General features: G+C 43.3%; 2 protein-coding genes across 2 annotated transcripts in view; one reads left to right on the top strand and one right to left on the bottom strand.

Moving 5' to 3' along the window:
* The window catches only part of vsnl1a (visinin-like 1a), a 55,135-nt gene extending 40,088 nt beyond the window's left edge, over nt 1–15,047 (top strand). The window contains exons 3-4 of the mRNA XM_020496838.2: nt 11,771–11,986; nt 12,419–15,047. Of these exons, the coding sequence (XP_020352427.1) occupies nt 11,771–11,986; nt 12,419–12,616 (414 nt within the window). The 3' untranslated portion in view covers nt 12,617–15,047. The remainder of the gene's footprint in view (nt 1–11,770; nt 11,987–12,418) is intronic.
* A 409-nt stretch (nt 15,048–15,456) lies between these two features.
* sf3b6 (splicing factor 3b, subunit 6) lies at nt 15,457–20,156 on the bottom strand. Its single transcript, XM_020496837.2, has 4 exons — nt 20,019–20,156; nt 17,403–17,521; nt 17,118–17,256; nt 15,457–15,877 (listed from the first exon to the last, which is right to left on the bottom strand). Exons 1-4 carry the CDS (start codon nt 20,046–20,048, stop codon nt 15,788–15,790), a joined length of 378 nt encoding a protein of 125 aa, XP_020352426.1. The 5' UTR covers nt 20,049–20,156; the 3' UTR covers nt 15,457–15,787.
* Between the last annotated feature and the right edge of the window lie 1,507 nt (nt 20,157–21,663).

Raw genomic sequence — 21,663 nt, 5'->3', positions numbered from 1 at the left:
GCTTTGTTTCATGACAATCTCGACTTGCATACTCTTCCCTGTAGTCTCAATGTGAGGATTTTATTTGACAGTTACTGATCAATAAATTATCAATAAATCCCTGCAGAATTCCCAGTTTGCAGACTGGCTACCCCTGAACAGACAGCAGATTACTGGACGGGCAACCCGGAACAGCCACTATCAGAACTACCTTATTACATACTTCACTAAACTGATGAATGCACACACCATATAGCCCAGGGGACTTAGAAAGGCCTTCCTAAGAACTCTAAAGACAGAGTTTCTAAAGCGAACACCCAAACCTTGCTGTGGTATTGTTGGCTTGTATATATTGCATATTTTAACATGTATTATATTAAGTGTTTTGCTAGTTTACGATTTTACCATTTGATAATTATATACTGTATGATTGATGTTATTCGGAAAGTATTCAGAACCCTTGACTTTTTCCACATTTTGTTACGTTACAGACTCATTCCAAAATTGATTAAATCGTTTTTCCTCAATCTACACATCAATACCCCATAATAGCAGATGTTCTGACAGAGCTGCAAAACCTGGACCCGTACAAATCAGCTGGGCTTGACAATCTGGACCCTCTATTTCTGAAACTATCCGCCACCATTGTCGCAACCCCTATTACCAGCCTGTTCAACCTCTCTTTCATATCGTCTGAGATCCCCAAGGATTGGAAAGCTGCCGCAGTCATCCCCCTCTTCAAAGGGGGAGACACCCTGGATCCAAACTGTTACAGACCTATATCCATCCTGCCCTGCCTAAGGTCTTCGAAAGCCAAGTCAACAAACAGGTCACTGACCATCTCGAATCCCACCGTACCTTCTCCGATGTGCAATCTGGTTTCCGGGCCGGTCATGGGTGCATCTCAGCCACGCTCAAGGTACTAAACGATATCATAACCGCCATCGATAAAAGACAGTACTGTGCAGCCGTCTTCATCGACCTGGCCAAGGCTTTCGACTCTGTCAATCACCATATTCTTATCGGCAGACTCAGTAGCCTCGTTTTTTCTAATGACTGCCTTGCCTGGTTCACCAGCTACTTTGCAGACAGAGTTCAGTGTGTCAAATCGGAGGGCATGCTGTCCGGTCCTCTGGCAGTCTCTATAGGGGTGCCACAGGGTTCAATTCTCGGGCCGACTCTTTTCTCTGTATATATCAATGATGTTGCTCTTGCTGCGGGCGATTCCCTGATCCACCTCTACGCAGACGACACCATTCTGTATACTTCCGGCCCGTCCTTGGACACTGTGCTATCTAACCTCCAAACGAGCTTCAATGCCATACAGCACTCCTTCCGTGGCCTCCAACTGCTCTTAAACGCTAGTAAAACCAAATGCATGCTTTTCAACCGTTCGCTGCCTGCACCCGCACGCCCGACTAGCATCACCACCCTGGATGGTTCCGACCTAGAATATGTGGACATCTATAAGTACCTAGGTGTCTGGCTAGGCTGTAAACTCTCCTTCCAGACTCATATCAAACATCTCCAATCTAAAATAAAATCTAGAGTCGGCTTTCTATTCCGCAACAAAGCCTCCTTCACTCACGCCGCCAAACTTACCCTAGTAAAACTGACTATCCTACCGATCCTCGACTTCGGCGATGTCATCTACAAAATAGCTTCCAATACTCTACTCAGCAAACTGAATGCAGTTTATCACAGTGCGATCCGTTTTGTTACTAAAGCACCTTATACCATCCACCACTGCGACCTGTATGCTCTATTCGGCTGGCCCTCGCTACATATTCGTCGCCAGACCCACTGGCTCCAGGTCATCTACAAGTCCATGCTAGGTAAAGCTCTGCCTTATCTCAGTTCACTGGTCACGATGGCAACACCCACCCGTAGCATGTGCATCTCACTGATCATCCCTAAAGCCAACACCTCATTTGGCCGCCTTTCATTCCAGTTCTCTGCTGCCTGTGACTGGAACGAATTGCAAAAATCGCTGAAGTTGGAGACTTTTTTCTCCCTCACCAACTTCAAACATCTGCTATCTGAGCAGCAAACCGATCGCTGCAGCTGTACATAGGCTGTAAATAGCCCACCCAATTTGACCTACCTCATCCCCATACTGTTTATATTTATTTACTTTTCTGCTCTTTTGCACACCAGTATCTCTACCTGTACATGACCATCTGATAATTTATCACTCCAGTGTTAATCTGCAAAATTGTAATTATTCGCCTACCTCCTCATGCCTTTTGCACACAATGTATATACTCTCTTTTTTTCTACTGTGTTATTGACTTGTTAATTGTTTACTCCACGTGTAACTCTGTGTTGTCTGTTCACACTACTATGCTTTATCTTGGCCAGGTCGCAGTTGTAAATGAGAACTTGTTCTCAACTAGCCTACCTGGTTAAATAAAGGTAAAAATTAAAAATAATATTAATAATAATGACAAAGCAAAACAGGTTTTTAGACATTGAAATATTACATGCACATAAGTATTCAGACCCTTTGCTCAGTACTTTGTTGAAGCACCTTTGGCAGCGATTACAGCCTCAGGTCTTATTGGGTATGACGCTACAAGCTTGGCACACCGGTATTTGGGGAGTTTCTCCCATTCTTCTCTGCAGATCCTCTTAAGCTCTGTCAGGTTGGATGGGGAGCGTCGCTGCACAGCTATTTTCAGGTCGATCGGGTTCAAGTCCGGGTTCTGGCTGTGCTACTCAAGGATATTCAGAGACTTGTCCCAAAGCGACTCCTGCGTTGTCTTGGCTGTGTGCTTAGGGTCGTTGTACTGTTGGAAGGTGAACCTTCACCCCAGTCTGAGGTCCTGAGTGCTCTGGAGCAGGTTTTCATCAAGGATTTCTCTGTGTTTTGCTCCGTTCATCTTTTCCCTCGATCCTGACTAGTCTCCCAGCCCGTTTCTGAAAAACATCCCCAAAGCATGATGCTGCCAGCACCATGCTTCACCGTAGAGATGGTGCCAGGTTTCCTCCAGACGTGACTCTTGGCATGCAGACCAGAGGGTCTTGTTTCTCATGATTTGAGTCCTTTAGGTGCCTTTTGGCAAACTCCAAGCGGGTTGTCATGTGCCTTTTGCTGAGGAGTGGCTTCCATCTGGCCAATCCACCATGAAGGCCTGATTGGTGGAGTGCTGCAAATATGGTTGTCCTTCTGGAAGGTTCTCCAATCTCCACAGAGGAACTCTTTAGCTCTGTCAGAGTGACCATTGGGTTCTTTGTCAGCTCCCGGACCAGGGCCCTTCTTAGTGGAGTCTTAGTGGTTCCAAATTTCTTCCATTTAAGTTTGTTGGAGGCCACTTTGTTCTTGAGGACCTTCAATGCTGCAGAAATATTTGGTACCCTTCCCCATATTTGTGTCTGGACACAATCCTGTCTCGGAGCTCCACGGATTTCCACGATCAATTGAAACAGGATGCACCTGGGCTCAACTTAGAGTCTCATAAGCAAAGGGTCTGAATACTTATGTCAATAAGGGATTTCTGTTTTTTTATTTTTAACAAATTCGCAACATTTTCTAAAAACCTGTTTTCACTTTGTCGTTATGAGGTACTGTGTGTAGAATGATGAGGAAAATAATATAATTTAATCCATTTGAGAGTAAGGCTGTAACGTAACAAAATGTGGAGCAAGTCAAGGGATCTGAATACTTTCCGAAGGCACTGTATATCACTGACCCATTCATGCAGCTTTAGAAGGCTCTGCCTCTCCATGTCTCCATGTGACACACTGTCAATGGAAACTGTTGTGTATGACAGAGACAGAGAGTCGCCATGGTACCCATCCAGCCCAGGTATTATTGGCCATTAGGGCAGAGACTGGAAAGAGGGCAGGTCATCCATTTGGGCAGCCCAACCTAGGTGTGCGTCCCAAATTGTACCCTATTCCCTATATAGTGCATTATTTTCGATCAGGGCTTATACGCAGTCCAGTCCTGTGCTGTCGGTTGTCAAAATACACTGACGAATGTGGGACAGGGTGCCAGCCAGGGTTGAGTCATCATAGGTGCCTGTACAGAATCAAGTAAGAAGTCTCCATAAATGTTAGTTTGTTGTTTTATTGTTGTTGTTACAGTATATATCTAGTAATGGTTGTGGCAGTATGATCCTCTTCCACTTAATATGCCACTAAAATAGCATTTGGAAAAGATCATAACTGTTTCATATTATGTAGGCAACAGCAAAAGCTTTTACTCTGAGAATGTTCTCTTCTTATCGTGGTTATGAGACAGTGTGTGTCAGAGAGTAGGGTGATATGCCTCAGGCAGGGCTGTTGTCATTCTGCTTGCATAAGCCTTGTTGCATCCAGAGCCTGATCATGGCCACTGCTGTTATGATAATGTGAAATGGCCTCCGTTGGGAGTGTGACTGCATAGCTAATGTGGCCACGGCGAGCAAGGTCCCTGCATCTCTCTCTCCACTTCTCTCTCTTTTTACCGCTTCCTCTAACACCCTCCCTCTCTTATATCCAACTCCTCTCCCTCACTCCCTCCCTACCTCCCTCTTTCCCCATCCCTCTCTTTCTCCCACTCTCTTTCAGATAGGGCGAGGACAGAGCAGAAAAGAGTGGAGGTGACAGTTTGTACTCTGATTATGAAGGCTTTTATGTTCCACTTAGTGCTGTGTGATTTGGGTTGTGTCTGGAGGGCTCTTGGCTAAGCTTGGAGCATTGGTCATCGCTGCTCTGTTCCTCTCTCTACCCGACAGACATCAACGTTTATTAGGCCAGCTGTGGCTGCCTGGGCCTACACACACACACACATGCACACACGCACATATACGCACGCAAGCACACACACACACACAAACACTAAAGCCTCCCTGCTAGGATGTGGCTGCTGCCTGGTGGGGCAGCTTCTGGACCTCATAAACGGAATTACAGTGAGCTCCAAAAGTATTGGGAAACGGAACGTGTTTTTGTTGTTTTGGCTCTGTACTTCAGCTATTTGGATTTGAAATGATACAATGACTATAAGGTGGAAGTGCAGACTGTCAGCTTGAATTATTTGAGGGTATTTTCATCCAGAAATGGCTGGTAAATAATGTATTGTGTCATTTTGGAGTCACTTTTATTGTAAATAAGAATAGGATAAGTTGGATGCTACCATGACTACGGATAATGATGAGTGAGAAAGTTACAGACGCACAAATACCCCAAAAATGCTAACCTCCCCTGTTATTGTAATGGTGAGAGGTTAGCATGTCCATTGCTCATTCCACAGCCAAGCCAACTCAAAAGTAATAGACCGGTTGCCAAGAAATTATGGGGAGGCTGCAGTATTGCTGTCAGATAGGAGCGCCTCATTATAGCCTGTATAATCTCTGAGCCTCTTCCAAGACAGGAGATAGAAACACAATCATCTATTGACAAAAGTTTGTATTTTGCATAATGTGGGCTGGCTGTAGCATTTACTTTTAAATGGTTTTAATAGACAATTAATTATGCACAATGCGCAACCAGTGTTTGGCACACGCTATAGGCAGCATAGGGCTTGTCCCCGACTAATAAAAAAAACTTGGTCGACCGAAAGTTGTCTGTTCTTTCAACCAATTGATTGTTCCATTTTTTTTTACCTGCATTTTTCCATATATAGACACGCCCAATGTGGTTCAATAAAAGCAACTATGTGCATTGAGCTTGTCCGACGCTTAAAGTTTTCTGTTCGATGAAGTAAGACAAATGCTTGAAGATTGCGACAGAGATCGAAATAACAAAAAGAAGAAAAAAAACATAACCAGACCCAACTATTCTCCTCACGCCCCTGCTGGCTTTCACAGATTCTGCCATTAATTAGCCTGAAGTTGACGGTAAAATATGCTACATTAGGAGTGAAGGAGTCGGCAACCATTCCCATGTGGAATGCCAATTTATCTTACCATCTCTACTGATCTACGTGCCAGTTATGGTTTTCATATGCACACTCTCGTGAAACATTTTCATTTCATTTATAATAACGTCTTCATATCTCAAAATCATTGTCAAAATTCCATCCAAATCTAAATGAAAATGATACTAACCTAAAAAGTTTCCTAACTTCTATTGTCATTGCCAAGTATGTAAAAATATTGCAGCCTACAGGTAGAAAATATCCTGATCATTAAAAAAATAATAATACTATAAATCACATTGGCTACACCAGTGATGGAATAAGGACCCAATTGTCATACTTGATAAAGTAAAGATATCTTAATAGAAAATGACTCAAGTAAAAGTGAAAGTCACCCAGTAAAATACTACTTGAGTAAAAGTCTAAAAGTATTTGGTTTTAAATGTACTTAAGTATCAAAAGTAAATGTAAATGCTAAAATGTACTTAAGTATCAAGAGTATAAAAATAAAAAAGATTGAAAAACAGCTGTTGGCTATGAGCTTTGATGCATACACTAAAAGCAGTTCATTTTGCAGGTCTTCATGGAAGGAAACATCACATTTCAAGTATAAATAATTTCAAATTCCTTAAGCAAAGCAGATGGTCACATTTTCTTGTTTTTTATTTATTTACAGATAGCCAGGGGCAAGCTCCAACTCAGACATCATTTGCAAGCGAAGCATGCGTTTGTCCCTCAGATCAGAGGCAATAGGGATAACCAGGGATGACCAAGTGTGTGAATTAGACCATTTTCCTGTCCTGCTAAGCACTCAACATGTAACGAGTACTTTTGGGTGTCAGTGAAAATGAACGGAGTAAAGTACATCATTTTCTTTAGGAATGTAGTGAAGTAAAAGTGAAAGTAGTCAAAAATATTAATAGTAAAGTACAGATACCCCCAAAACTACTTAAGTAGTACTTTAAAGTATTTTTACTTAAGTACTTTACACCACTGGGCCACGGCTGAGTACTGGCACCTCAAAATTTCACAGTGCTTAAGCTCCTGTTCTTCTTATAGAATATTAGCTCAAAGGTATTATGGAGCTCATGCACCTAAATATAAACACCACCAGCACCCAAAATGAGTACTGGAACCTATTTCAGTCCAAGTCATGCACTGATAAGAAGTAATCAGGTAGGCCTATTTTACGACATTTCCACTGGATCAGAGCATGACATTTTTCCCTTTCATGCTGAGTGGTTATCGAAAGGGAGAGGAGCTAAAACATTTTTCAAATACATTGAGGATCTATTGTTATTCTCAATGGATGTAAAAACAGACTTCGTTTGCTTGCTGTTTGAGGTGAAGAAAACATGACTTTGAGAAGCTCCACAGGTCATTCATTAGTGGTGGTGCGTTAAGCCAATCAGAAATACTATCAGATCTCCAGATGGGCACATTTATATGTTGTCACGGTTTTCTTCCGTTTGAAGGAGAGGAGGACCAAAATGTAGCGTGGTTAGTATTCAACATGTTTAATAAGGACAATAAACGTGAACACTACAAAATACAAAACAACAAATGTGAAAAAAACTAAACAGTCCAATCTGGTGCATAGACACAAAGACAGAACCACCCACAAAACCCAACACAAAACAAGCTACCTAAATATGGTTCCCAATCAGAGACAATGACTAACACCTGCCTCTGATTGAGAACCATATCAGGCCAAACATAGAAATAGACAAACTAGACATACAACATAGAATGCCCACTCAGCTCAGACTCCGGCCGCAAAACCTGAACCTATAGGGGAGGGTCTGGGTGGGCATCTGTCCGCGGTGGCGGCTCTGGCGCAGGACGTGGACCCCACTCCACCATTATCTTTGTCCACTTTAGTCTCCTCCTAGGAAAGGCGACCCTCGCCGCCAACCTAGGATTGGCAACCCTACTAAAGGGCCCCACTGGACTAAACCAACTCCTCTGGACTGAGGGGCAGCTCAGGACCGAGGGGCAGCTCAGGACCGAGGGGCAGCTGAGGACCGAGGGGTAGCTCAGGACCGAGAGGTAGCTCAGGACTGAGAGGTAGCTCAGGCTGGTTGACGGCTCCGGCAGCTCCTGGCTGACTGACGGCTCTGGCGGACCCTGGCTGACTGGCGGCTCCGGCGGATCCTGGCTGACTGGCAGCTCCGGCGGCTCCTGGCTGACTGGCGGCTCCCTGCAGACTGGCGGCTCTGGCGGCTCCCTGCCGACTGGCGGCTCCCTGCAGACTGGCGGCTCCCTGCAGACTGGCGGCTCTGGCGGCTCCCTCTAGACTGGCGGCTCTGGCGGCTCCCTGCAGACTGGCGGCTCTGGCGGCTCCCTGCAGACTGGCGGCTCCCTGCAGACTGGCGGCTCCCTGCAGACTGGCAGGGAGCTTGGTCGCAAATGGGTCTTCCAAATGGACAATGACCCCAGGCATACTTCCAAAGTTGTGGCAAAATGGCTTAAGGACTACAAATTGGAGTGGCCATCACAAAGCCATGACTGCAATCCCATAGAAAATTTGTGGACAAGACTGAAAAAGCGTATGTGCGCAAGGAGGCCTACAAACCTGACTCAGTTACACCAACTCTGGCAGGCGGAATGGGCCTAAATTCACCCTACTTATTGTGGGAAGCTTGTGGAAGGCTACCCGAAACGTTTGACCCAAGTTAAACTATTTAAAGGCAATGCTACCAAATACTAATTGAGTGTATGTGAACTTCTTGTCCCACTAGGAATGGGATGAAAGAAATAACATCTGAAATAAATAATTCTCTCTACTATCATTGTGACATTTTCACATTCTTAAAATAAAGTGGTGATCCTAACTGACCTAAGACAGGGAATGTTTACTATGATTAAATGTCAGGAATTGTGAAAAACTGAGTTTAAATGTATTTGGCTAAGGTGTATGTAAATGTCTGACTTCAACTGTATAATATCACTCTGATTTATCAAGGAACTGATACATCAAGCTCAAAGAGTTTCACAGTCAGTCTATCATCTATCATCCTGGCCTCCTATCATCCTCTTTAGTGCTTTTACATAACGAAGTGTTTCATAACCTAACAGATTCGCACAGAGGAACAAGCTGAGGAAGAACAGCAGCAGACTCTCTCTCTCTTCCACCTCTTCCCCCCCTCTCTCTCTCTCTCCCCACCCCTCTTTCTCCCTCTCACTCTCCCCCCCTCTCTCTCTTCTCACCCCTCTCCCCCCTCTCTCTCTCCCCACCCCTCGCTCTCTCTCCCCACCCCCTCTCACTCTCCCCACCCCTACTCACTCTCCCCACCCCTACTCACTCTCCCCATCCCTACTCACTCTCCCCATCCCTACTCACTCTCCCCATCCCTACTCACTCTCCCCATCCCTCTCTCACTCTCCCCACCCCCCCTCTCACTCTCCCCCACCCCTCTCTCACTCTCCCCACCCCCTCTCCTCTTCTGCAGGACTTTTACTTTGGTTTGTTTCTTTCTTCCCGTCTCTCCAGTCCCTTCTGACTGAGCAGGAACAGCCAGACAGTGCCAAGCCATATGGAACAGCAGGGTCAGCCCTGTGAGGGAGTCAATTTGCATTTGTGCATGCTGTATCACAGTGTGCCTTACATCCTGGCAGGGTTACACAGGCCTGGCCCAAGGCTCTGGTACACCCACAACACCCAGAGAACACCCAGGCTCTCTGGGAACTGAAAGGCTGACCCCACAACTGCTCACAGCTCGCTCGCTCTGTCTATCTCTGTCTCTCCCTCTTCTCTCGCTTTCATTCTCTGTCTATCTCTGTCTCTCCCTCTTCTCTCGCTTTCATTCTCTGTGTATCTCTGTCTCTCCCTCTTCTCTCGCTTTCATCCTCTGTCTATCTCTGTCTCTCCCTCTTCTCTCACTTTCATTCTCTCGCTATCTCTATGTTTCTCACCAAGTACGACTGCATTCACGGTAATAATTCGATATTAAACTGATTATGGCTCTAGGCCGAGTATGACATTAGTCATCTTAACACTTTTTATTCTGGTTATCTTCATCAGCATAAGGTCATAACTGAAGTCTGCATAAGTATGTATCGTAGAAATAGTTTTCACATACAGACTTGACAGACTTTCAGTATGTCTAAACCCAGAATCAAATAGGCTTCCCAAAAATAACATGGTGGCTGTGATATAGAACGTTTATTTTGATTGACGATTTTCTGCATTTACTAAAGTCCCATCAGGTAGCCTGATTTCAGGTGTATCAATTTAAACAGGATTATAAGGGAAATAGTTATTCTTGCAAAGCATGTAAAAGTTCAATCAAACTATTATATTAATCTGACCATTTACAATAATAGTATTATTGTGTGCATGTAACTGTACTCACTCTGTGTCATTTTCTCTCTTTCTCTCTATCCCTCCATCTCTCTTTCTCCCTCAATCTGTCTCTCTTTCTCTTCGTCCCCCTTCTCGCCACCTCCCTCTATCTTCCTCTCTCTCCCTCTCCCTCTTCCCTCTCTCTTCCCTTTAACTTTCAACTGCAGTCTGATCAGTTTGCCACTGCGGCAGATTTTTTTTATGGGAGGACATTTCTGCAGATGGACAGTTTGCAGAACTCACTCCCCAGGACTATTGCCTTCTGCTAGCTGCCATTAGAATTCATAGCCTTGCCCTGTGCCCTGTGCTCTGGGCTCTGTGCCCTGTGCTCTGGGCTCTGGGCTCTGTGCTGTCCAGATTTTAAACAGGGTGTGGGTTCTGGAAGTGTCATTATGCAAAGACAGGCAGCGAGTGTTAGATAACTTTCATTTGAAGGGTACCTTCATAAGAACTTCATGCATTTCATACATTCATTATATTCAAAGGAGTTAGTGTTTCTGTTGTTTTTTAGTGTGAGAAACAGCTACAGAACAAACCAGGGCAACACTTTGAAAACTATTTAGATCTGTAGGGATTTATTTGGCAGTGGCACATCCCATTGTAAGGCATGTGTTCTGAGAGCGGAGCAGAGCTCGTATTCTCCAACACCTCTACTCCTGCTATCAGAGAGGGCAAGTGGAAGGTCTGCTCTAATGAATTGGCCTTTTCCCCTGGAGAACCCAACTGAACCACAGCCTCAGTATGATTTGTTAATGCTGTCCTTGTGATGTGATTATGAATGTAATTGGACTATAGTGGAAGATTTAGGTAGAATTCTAAATGATATTATCAAGCTTTTCGGGTTTGCACTCAACAGTGTATTGTTATTTACTGGGTACATTTGTTACAGCTGTGAGTTTGTGGGGAGGAACACTGAAGGGTCCACCCTAATGGGGAACAGGGTGCAATGAAAAGTGCACTACTTTTGACCAGACCTAGTGGGGAGCCATTTGAGCTGCAGACAACATAGCTTCTAAAGTAGGCAGGCAGGCACTGTTAAAGTCAGTGGCTGGACAAGTCTGCACTCTGAGAGCTTAATCATGTCGAAGCGCCACAATGTTTCCATCTCGTGAACAGAGGGAGCGTTCTGCTCTCTCCTTCTCCCTCGTTCACTATCCACTTCTCTCGCTCCTTTCCTCCTTTTTTTCTATGCATCTCTCCTCTCCATCTCCCTCTCCCAGACTGACTATAAAGCTTAGGTCCGCATTGCATCCCACTGCGGGTTCTCAACAATATGCTGTGGTGTCATACACGCTGAGTGTCAGACATACACTTACCCAGAGTCCCATGCATGCATACGCACGCACACGCACACACACACACACACACACACACACACACACACACACACACACACACACACACACACACACTGCTTAGTAGGATGGCGATCAGACACATCATGTACTGTACAGTACTGTATGTGCCATGAACTAATATCAAAGGTATAGACAGCTACATGTGGTATCGTCTTGAATGATTGATTGAACCTGCTTGTGAGGCTGGGGTTCCCCTTCTAACTAATACAAATGGGATCTCTTCTGTTCTTTTTCTCTCGCTTTCAGTTTTTCCCCTACGGAGATGCTTCAAAGTTTGCCCAGCATGCATTCAGGACCTTTGATAAGAACGGGGACGGCACCATCGATTTCAGAGAGTTCATCTGTGCCCTGTCTATCACGTCTCGAGGCAGCTTCGAACAGAAACTCAACTGGGCCTTCAACATGTACGACCTGGATGGAGATGGCAAGATCACACGAGTGGAGATGCTGGAGATCATTGAGGTAGAGTTCAGCTCGTACAGATTAAGCTTGAATCATATTCTGTGTCCCAAATGGCATCTTATTCACTACGTAGTACACCACTTTTAATCGGGGCCCATAGGGCTCTGGTCAAAAGTAGTTCACTCTATAGGGAATATGGTACCGTTTTAGGATGCAACCAAATCTCTATGGTTCAGCTATTCATGTCATATGAGTTTAAGGTGTTGAAATATTAGTCATGGTTACGGGGTCTTTCTCAAAAAATGCCTTTTGTTCTGCACTTTAGATTTGACTCTTCACCTTCTGAATTTGTACATTTCCTCCTCTTGCCCTTTATGCCCTTGTACAGTAGGTGCCTTGAATACAAATCAGGTTGGGTTTTTCGGAGAACGTGGTTGACCTATAACTGTCTCTACTTGATGATTGAACTATAATTTCTCCCCCTCTGTGAAGGCCATCTACAAGATGGTGGGGACTGTGATCATGATGAAGATGAACGAGGACGGCCTGACGCCCGAGCAGCGAGTGGACAAGATCTTCAGCAAGATGGACAAGAACAACGACGACCAGATATCACTGGACGAGTTCAAAGAGGCAGCAAAGAGCGACCCTTCCATTGTATTACTCCTGCAGTGTGACCTGCAGAAATAGAGGAGAAGGGGAGCTTGAGAACCGCCACAGACTGCACAGAAGATTCATGTTCCATTCAGTTTGCAGCTATTTCCACTGAAAAAAAATATGCTTGGACTACCTTTCAATGGATCCACTTCTTGATGTCTGAAACACTTGTGTGCATGAGAATGTTATTTGCTAGAAACAATTTCTACGTACATATACACACACACACACATAACAAGCTACACACACCCTACAAGATACAAACAAACTGCACACTCACTACATATTCACAATACGCACAAATATACAGACATATAAATATTATATTTCAATTATTTAAAATCAACTGCCAAAATGTGAAGTGCGCAAAGTATTTTCCATACACTCATTCCACTGGAGCTTGAGCATCAGTGATGTGCTATGTTGAATTACGCTACAACTTATTATTCTGAGTTTACTGACGCTAAGCTACGTGTTTCATATATTGAGCAATGTCGACCAAGTCAAATTCCTATGGTAACGTAACTGTTTCTGACAAACCAAGTATCTATTCTTCTAAAAGATTAGATTTGGATAGATAAAGAGATTGATTAGTAGCCTATTCATCACAAACGTTTTCCTTCCAAATGTGCTTGTACTGTTGGTGAATATAAATGGAGTTAATTTGCATGCCTTTAGGTTTTGCCTTAAAAATAATCTCCTTATTTTGCATCCTATAAGAATAACGAAGACAAAGCTTGTCAACGAAATGCTGTTCAACAGTTAAACATCCAATATTTGAATATGAAAAGTATATGACAGTATAGGTCACAAGTATTGATGAATGGGATGTATTGTTTGTGATTTGTCAAGACATTATTTTTGTGGGAGCATGTTCCTTGTAGATAATAATAGTAAACATACCCCTATTTAAAATCTACCATCTCATGAGAACCATTTTAAATGAGGAGATATTGAATGTGGCATATTTAACGACAAAACCAAAAGTCTGTATGAATACAAGAAAAATATTTGGCTGAATTGGACCGAAAGAAATGAAATACATTGAAATAAAACCACCTCATCAGTATTGTCGGAGGAAGTATAGATTATGAGTCATCACTAATGAGAGGCAATGTAACATCTATTAGAAAATTAGCTCAGCCCAATAACAATGTAGAGGTTTTAAGTGCATTTCATCCTACATATTATTGTTCCACTTAGTTTTGGTCTATGTCATCGCACCATCTCTTCAATGAAGATACAGGTTGCAAATCAATGTGCTGAATTCAATGAAGTTCCTGTCATGAGTTTATTAATACCACTCATAGATATAAAGAGGAAATGATCTAAGCCCAGAGCGACATTGTGTTAGACATTGATTGATATTATCTCATATTGTTTGTCTCTTTCAGTTTAAAAAAGGAGTGTAAAAAAAGGAGCAGTGTGTTGAAAGAACAAAGTGAATGCCATTCTTTATGAACCAAGCCAAGAGGACAAAACCCCTTCATGTTTTGGTAGGCTATACAGTTTGCCCAATGTGTGCCCAATGTGTACCCAACGACGCGCTCCTCTTTATTGATCAACTTTTTGTACTTTTTTATTCCCCTCACTGAAGCATACACACTGTATAGTAGCTCCTTTTCAGGTGCAGTGTATCCTGTCCTCCCATAAAGACAACTTCTTAGAACAAGCCCGAGACCCCCTGGCCTGGTCCCAGATCGGTTTGTGCCATCTTGTCACGGCGCGACATAGGAGTTGGCAAGACAGCACAAACAGATTCGGCAGCAGCCTATTAGACCCCAGTTTGACTGGAAATATTAAGTAATTCACCTGTACACCTTCGTTGTCCCGGTACTGTGGATCTGTCTCCGTACGATGGTCACGCGCAATCTCTCAGACAGCTCTGGCCCGATTTGGACGAAACTTGGGTGAATAATGCGTGTTGCCATAGAGATCCAGCGTTTACAAAATTACACCGATTGGCCCAAGGCAGGCGCTATAGTAATTAACAGAAATGTGTTTGTCACACGATCCCAATCGGCCCAAGGAAGGGCGCTGTATCATTGGTGGGGGAGGACATGTTTACTGTTGCCTTGTTGAAAGATTGCAGACACCGCTTATATAAATCACTAGTTGCAATTTGGTAACTTAACTACCCATTTTGTTTCACATGTCATCTGCACATTTGGGAGGAGTTATTTGATTCATTTATTTTGAAATTGACTGCGATAGGAAGACCAAGTCCACCATCATTCCTCAATAAATTAGGCTGACCGTCTGTAAATCTGAAACTTCACATGAACATCTTCGCCCAGAAATGCTTGTACTTAAAACTATTATTAATCAGATACCAAATGTAAGCAAAGGCAACAGTGTCAACTGAAGGATTATTTTGTACATGTAGCATGTATTGTGTCCCTGATAACATGGCTGCACTACTCTGTGTTGTGATTTAAACTAATAAAATAACTATGGTCTGTTTTCTGAATGTGTACTACATATAGCCACCAGATGTCGCTTGTGTTAAGTGATATCAGAATACGCAGGCAAAGCAATGGTAGAGATTGTCCTCTTGTTGATGTCTTGGATATAGATTTACCAACTCCCAGAACATCTGTTCTCTAAATACAAGCTGAACTATCCCCATGGCAAATATGGTGTTAGCCGAGACAAAATAAAAACAGGCTGTTATACTGTGAAATACTGACTGCAAAGATCCCCGGTTCAGGATAGTGTGAAAGACATTGTGTGTGTGTATATAATATACAATAGAACTGCAGGCAGTCGTGTGTGGCTGTATGCAACGATTGTGACCTATACCTCTACTTTGACCTGGAACTTGTTACCTTTTCACCAAGAGTGCTATAACAGATGTGCATTCACACAAGACGTACGTATGGCCAGCAGCTTTTATAAAAAAAGGACAATTTTACCAAAATACATTTATTTGACAGACTCTGAAATCTAAAAGTGAATTTGTATGAATAGATTTGATGCATACATTTTGTGGAAGATTTTTCAGAGATGGTATGTGTTCAATATGCACCACAGAAACAAAGTTAAAAAAACAACATTAAAAAACAGGCCTGCCAAACGCAATGAAATCTAACAAAAGTAGAAAACACCTGCATGCTAAATTTAGCAACAAACAACTTCACACTTGTCAAAATGCACACTCTGTACCAGGGAAGGACAATGGGGAAGAGGGGGAAAAAGGAGAGTCTATTTTGGGGGATCTGTGTTGATGCCGTATTTCTCCTTCAGAAGCTTCAGCTGCTCCTCTTTCTTCTTGGTGTCCATCTTCTGGAACGCCTGAGAGAGAAAGAGTGACATGGAAACCATGAATTTTACACGCTCAAGGGCAAAACTATACATTGTTTTTTTTCTTCCACAAATCAGACAGGCAGACTTGTCCGGCAAACACTTACCTAGCACCTTAATGGTAGAGTCAGTGATGTACATAGTAAACCACAATATCGGGCCAACTTCTACAACAACGAGCAGTGAAACTACAACAGCGCGAGGAGAGCGTACCGTCATACCCCCGTCACGAGCGTGACGAGATGTGGCCACAAACGTCAGTGACGCAATAGCTGCGATTTTCTCTGGTTAACAGTAAACATTAAACTTTTCTCAAAGCAAAACTTTTACAGGTAAGTAACCTGGTTTAAAAATATATGTATTAGTAGGAAAATGGCAACTCACCCTGGCCTGCACACTGAACCTTTCAACATTTTAGGCATGTATTTAAAACAAGACAAAGTGCATTCTACATTGGATGATCTAGCTAGCTCTATTGATCACTTCACTTGCTATACTCCCAATTTCATTGGACATTAGATACAATTACACCACGCTCAACCCCACCCTCCCCGAGACGCCGGCAAGGCTCCGCCCCAAAAGGGATTTTCCAAGGGCCATTTTCCTATTTAGTTGTACTATTATTGAGATTTGTGAATGTATATTTGATATTGTGTTTCTGTGAATCTACGTCTCTGCGATGCTCTGGCTGCCAAGAAAAATAGACTAAAAGGGCAAAACTACTTCAAGCTGGCTTTGGTTCGCAGACAAGCTGCCTTTTGCGTACGGTATATCATGTCTCAGATCAGCGCGAGTTGTTAAAACTGCGGCTCACGTTACGGAGATGGTACGCTGTATCATTGGTCATAACAAGTGCGAAGAGCGAGGCTAAACTTCTCCGATGTATTGGTCCCGCAGCTTCACATTGCAGCAAAGTGCAGTAGCGCACCCATGCAGATCCTCTGTGTGAGTGCATCATCTTGCATCGCTTGTCCGCAATATCTGTGGTTCATCCTGTTTCTCGTGGCACATCAAATTGCTTTGTCTCAGTTTAATTGAAATGATCACAGAGCTGGACTCTTCCACCAGACACCTACAGGGTAAAATGTAATGTACCAGCATTGACTACACTGTTTGTTCAGTATAATTTCTCTATTCATCCCTACCAGATACCCCTTGAGATGATTTATCAACAATGGTAAGAGACTTTGCCAAGTCCTTGATAGAATAGATCATCCATAGATCTACGTACCCTGTTTGCATTGTAGTATAAAACTACAAGATATCTGTTACAGACGTTGAATCCAGACAGGTGATCACAGGCGTTCTTGGCATCAAAGATGTCCTCGTAGACCACGTAAGCTGTCCCTCTTGATTCCGGTGTGTTTCCACTGAAAACAGGGCACAACAAGACAGACATAGAAGACAGGGATGAGACTTTGTGGTTGAACACCTGCCACAGTTCTGCAGACTACACATGAGAAGATTATACCTAGAATTGGGCTGATCCCACCCAGAGCCACAATCTTCAACTTACGTTCGAATCTGTCGTATTGGTCCATATTTCCCAAAGATGTCGTACATTTCCTCAGCTGTGATCTTGTATGGTAGATTTCTAATGTAGAGTATTCTGTTGACTTCAGGTGGTAATCGAATCTGCAAAGGAAACAGAATTTGTAACTGATAAGCTCTATTTAAGCCATGTTTCCATTGGCACTTTGAAATCAACCCAGGTTGGGCTGGCTCAAATTGCATTTCCACTGCCTCCAGAAATAAAATATGTTACGTTGATAGATAGCCAATATGTGACTGCAGCTGGCTTCGCTAATATTGCTAGCTAGCAAAATATTGGAGAATTTAATTCACCCTCACCAGGACAGCAAAGAAAGAAAGAGTGAGCTAGCGAGGGAAAGAGATTGGAGGGACACAGTCAGGCTTGTCGGCCACCAGTCAGGCAGGCAGACAGAACTGTCGATCTGTAATCAAAAGATGTAGGCTATCGCAATGCTGCATTTCTTGGCTTGCACTGCCTTGCGCACGTTCACTAAAGTAGGGGCTATCAATGAGTAGGCTGAGCTATTCTACACACAACAGACCTAACACACACTAGCGTTCTTCATAGTAAAGAGAAACCGGAGCAGGCGAGGGAGAGAGGATCAGGCCAGGCAGTCAGAACCGTGCACATAAACGAGATCTTGGTCATCTGTATTTAGCAACGCTTCGTAAATTCACCAAAAGTATATTAGGCTATCAATGAGAATGGCTAAGCTATTCTTCATAGTGCCAGTGAATTGAAGTTGAACATTGCCACATGCATCAGTTTAATTAGGCCTAAATGTGCAGTAAAAAGTATTGCCTATAGCTTATTTAATGAAAGACTGGATGGCTGTTGATGTCCTAGGTCAGGGCTCACCAATCCTGTTCCTAGAGAGTTACCTTACTGTAAGTTTCCACTCCAACCCAAGTTGTAACTAACCTGATTCAGTTTATCAACCAGCTAATTGTTGAATCAGATGCGCTAGATTAGGGTTGGAGTGAAAACCTACAGGATGGAAGCTCTCCACGAACATGGTTGGAGAGCAATGCCCTAGGCAATAGATCACAAAGCAGCATCCCCGCTAAACTAGTTGGAAATGGCAAGTTCACTTTCTCATCCATAAACATAGTCAGGCGCAAATGCGATTCAGCAGCTCAAATCAGCAGGATGTGGGGGCATTGTCATCAGGAAGGACATCTACCATGGATGGATCGCTAAAATAATGATTATGAGCTCACTTCATCAATGTAAATAATATGGGAGAACTATACATTAGGCGGCCGAGCACGAGCTATCAGTGTAGCCTATTATCATCTAGACATGACTTTGAAATATCTTCATGCCGACAATAACCTCCAGGCTTCTGTTGGTCAATTCAATTTGAAGAAAAATCATTACAAGGGGCATTTTGGAAAACAAATTGTGTGTGAATCATCCTCTGGAATAACGCACATGCTTGGATAATAATTACAGAACCAACATCTCTGGTAATGCTTGCCTGAACAAGGCAATAACATGGAAAATAGGCTTATCAGCGTAGAGTGCACGCATCATCCAATGGGATCCATCAAGGCTTCACACAGCAGAAATATCACTAATATTCTAGTTCACACATCACCTATATTCAAACAAAAACAGTAATTTTATGGGCAAATGGGCAGAATCATGCTCATGTCATTCCACTAAAATGCAAATTGAGTCTTCCTAGTCGGACTCCATAATAATGAAATGGTGTATTGTGTGTACATTGTTTCAGCGCACTTAGGGAGTCGAGCCAGAGTTGACTCCTACGACTCTAATCACAAGGGTCGGAGTCATGCACCACTAGTTTTAATGTATTTAACTAGGCAAGTTAAGAACAAACTCCAATTTACAATGACGGCCTACCCCGGACGTTGCTGGGCCAATTGTGCGCTGCCCTATGGGACTCCCAATCACGCCCAGTTGTGATACTGTCTGGAATCGAACCAGGGTCTGTAGTGACACCTCTAGCACGGAGATGCAGTGCCTTAGACTGCTGTGGCGCATCCAGCAGTGATCTGCTTGGTGGTACCATAATAAAGACGTCACTAGCCCGAATTCTAATTGAGCTGGCACCAATTGCGCAGGCCTGAGTTTCCCTCGACCCAGCTCGAATTTGAGAATTACATTCGAGACAACTCTAATTTGGCCCTAATTTTAAGTGCCGGCACAAACGGGGCTTTTTAAAATGATAACCAAATCAAGTCAAATAAGTATCAACAACTGTGCCAAGTTATAAACAGTAATGTCAACGTTACTAACGTTAGTTACGCAGTTGAAAGCAAGCTACTAGCTCACTCGCATAGTTCGCTTTCTAGCCTCGAGACTTCAGTAAAAAAGGCAAGCTATTATTTCCCCACAAAAAAATCAATTTAAGTTGTGTTTTATAGTTAATGTCTTCATAAAATTAAAATTAAAATCGATGAAGCCATCCGTCTGTATTTAGTTTCTTAAAACGTTAACGTGGCTAGCTAACAGTACGCGTCGTCAGCCATCCAGCTACCACGCTAGTTCTGTATTTCTAGACATAAAACCTGACTCAGTTGATTGTAGCTATAATTTGAACACAAAAAAACATGACAAATGTGAACTTACATTAGCTCGTTTAGCTGCTTGCATAGCCATAGTTGTATATTTTCCGTACAAAATGTTCTAAGAACAAAAATTGCGTACAGCTTTGGTCGTCGACACAACACGGACAGACGCAGCTTGTTTACGTATTTCCGTTTCCAGACAATGCTATTTCTTCTTCTTCTTCTATGGTATAATGGCGTTAGCAACAATTACATGTGCATTCCGCCACCTACTGTGCTGGTTAATAATAAGCATCCCAAAAAGGAAAACATGTGGGTAAAAATAAATAAAATTTGATACAAACTACTAAAACATTTATTAACAAAACAAAAATCTAATTCTAATCAGAAGCCTCCTGTGAGGGCAGAACATTCCCCAGCGACAATAGTCCTTTTTGTGTTTGTACCATGAAGTCTTGGAGCCCCAAAAACTTTTTGGCTGCAGATATAATGATATCCAGCTTCTTGGACTTCAGCTTCTAAGACACTTGTGCTGTACAATGAATCACTGTGGCTATAAATTCCTCAAAATCCACCTTCTTCACAATTAGGGTATCCAGAACACTTGATTCACAGTGTGTGTGAGTGTGTAGGGCCCTGTGAGTGTGCATGGAGAGAGTGCAAAAACTGAAATAAAAGGTCAATAAACATACAAGGTTAACTCAGATAGTCTGTGTAGCTATTTACTGTATCAGTCGTATTGATTGGGGATATAAGCTGTTCTAGAGTCTGTTGGTGTCAGACTTGATGCACCGGTACTTCTTGCCATGCGGCAGCAGACAAAATCGTCTATGGCTTGGGTGGTTAAGGTCTTTAACGATTTTCCGGGCCTTCTTTTCACACCGCCTGATATAGAGGTCCTGGATGGCAGAGTTCGGCCCCAGTGATGTACTGGGCTGTCTGCACTGTAGCGCCATTCCCGCTCTGTAGCCCCATGCGATGGAGGGCGGTGCTAGTGCCATACCAAGCACTGATGCAGCCAGTCAATATGCTCTCAATGTTACAGCTGTAGAACCATTTGAGGATTTGAGGGCCCATGCCAAACTTTTTCAACCTCCTAAGGGGGAAGAGGCACTGTCGCGCCTTCTTCGTGTGTTTGGACCATTTGAAGTCTTTAGTGATTTGGAGGCAGAGGAACTTGAAGCTATCTCAAATCAAATCAAAGTTTATTTGTCATGTGCGCCGAATACAACAGGTGTAGAAATTACAGTGAAATGCTTACTTACAGGCTCTAACCAACAGTGCAATTTCAAACAAAAAGGTGTTAGGTGAACAATAGGTAAGTAAAGAAATAAAAACAACAGTAAAGAAACAGTGAAAAATAAGAGTAGTGGGGCTATATACAGGCACCGGTTAGTCGGGCTGATTGAGGTAGCACGTACATGTAGATATGGCTAAAGTGACTATGCATATATGATAAACAGAGAGTAGCATTAGCTACCTGCTCCACTGCCGCCCCGTCGATGTGGACGGGGGCATGTTCACCCCCACTGTTTCCTGTAGTCCACGATCAACTCCTTGATCTAGCTGACATTGAGGGAGAGGTTGTTGCTCCATCACCACACTGCCAGGTCACAGACCTCCCCCTTTAGGCCTGGTCAGGCCTTCCACCGTTGAGTTGTCAGCGAACTTGATGGTGCTGGAGTTGTGCATGGCCATGCAGTCAT

Source organism: Oncorhynchus kisutch, linkage group LG12 (genome assembly GCF_002021735.2).
Source record: "Oncorhynchus kisutch isolate 150728-3 linkage group LG12, Okis_V2, whole genome shotgun sequence".
NCBI classification, from domain to species: domain Eukaryota; kingdom Metazoa; phylum Chordata; class Actinopteri; order Salmoniformes; family Salmonidae; genus Oncorhynchus; species Oncorhynchus kisutch.
This window is presented reverse-complemented; position numbering and strand designations above follow the sequence as displayed.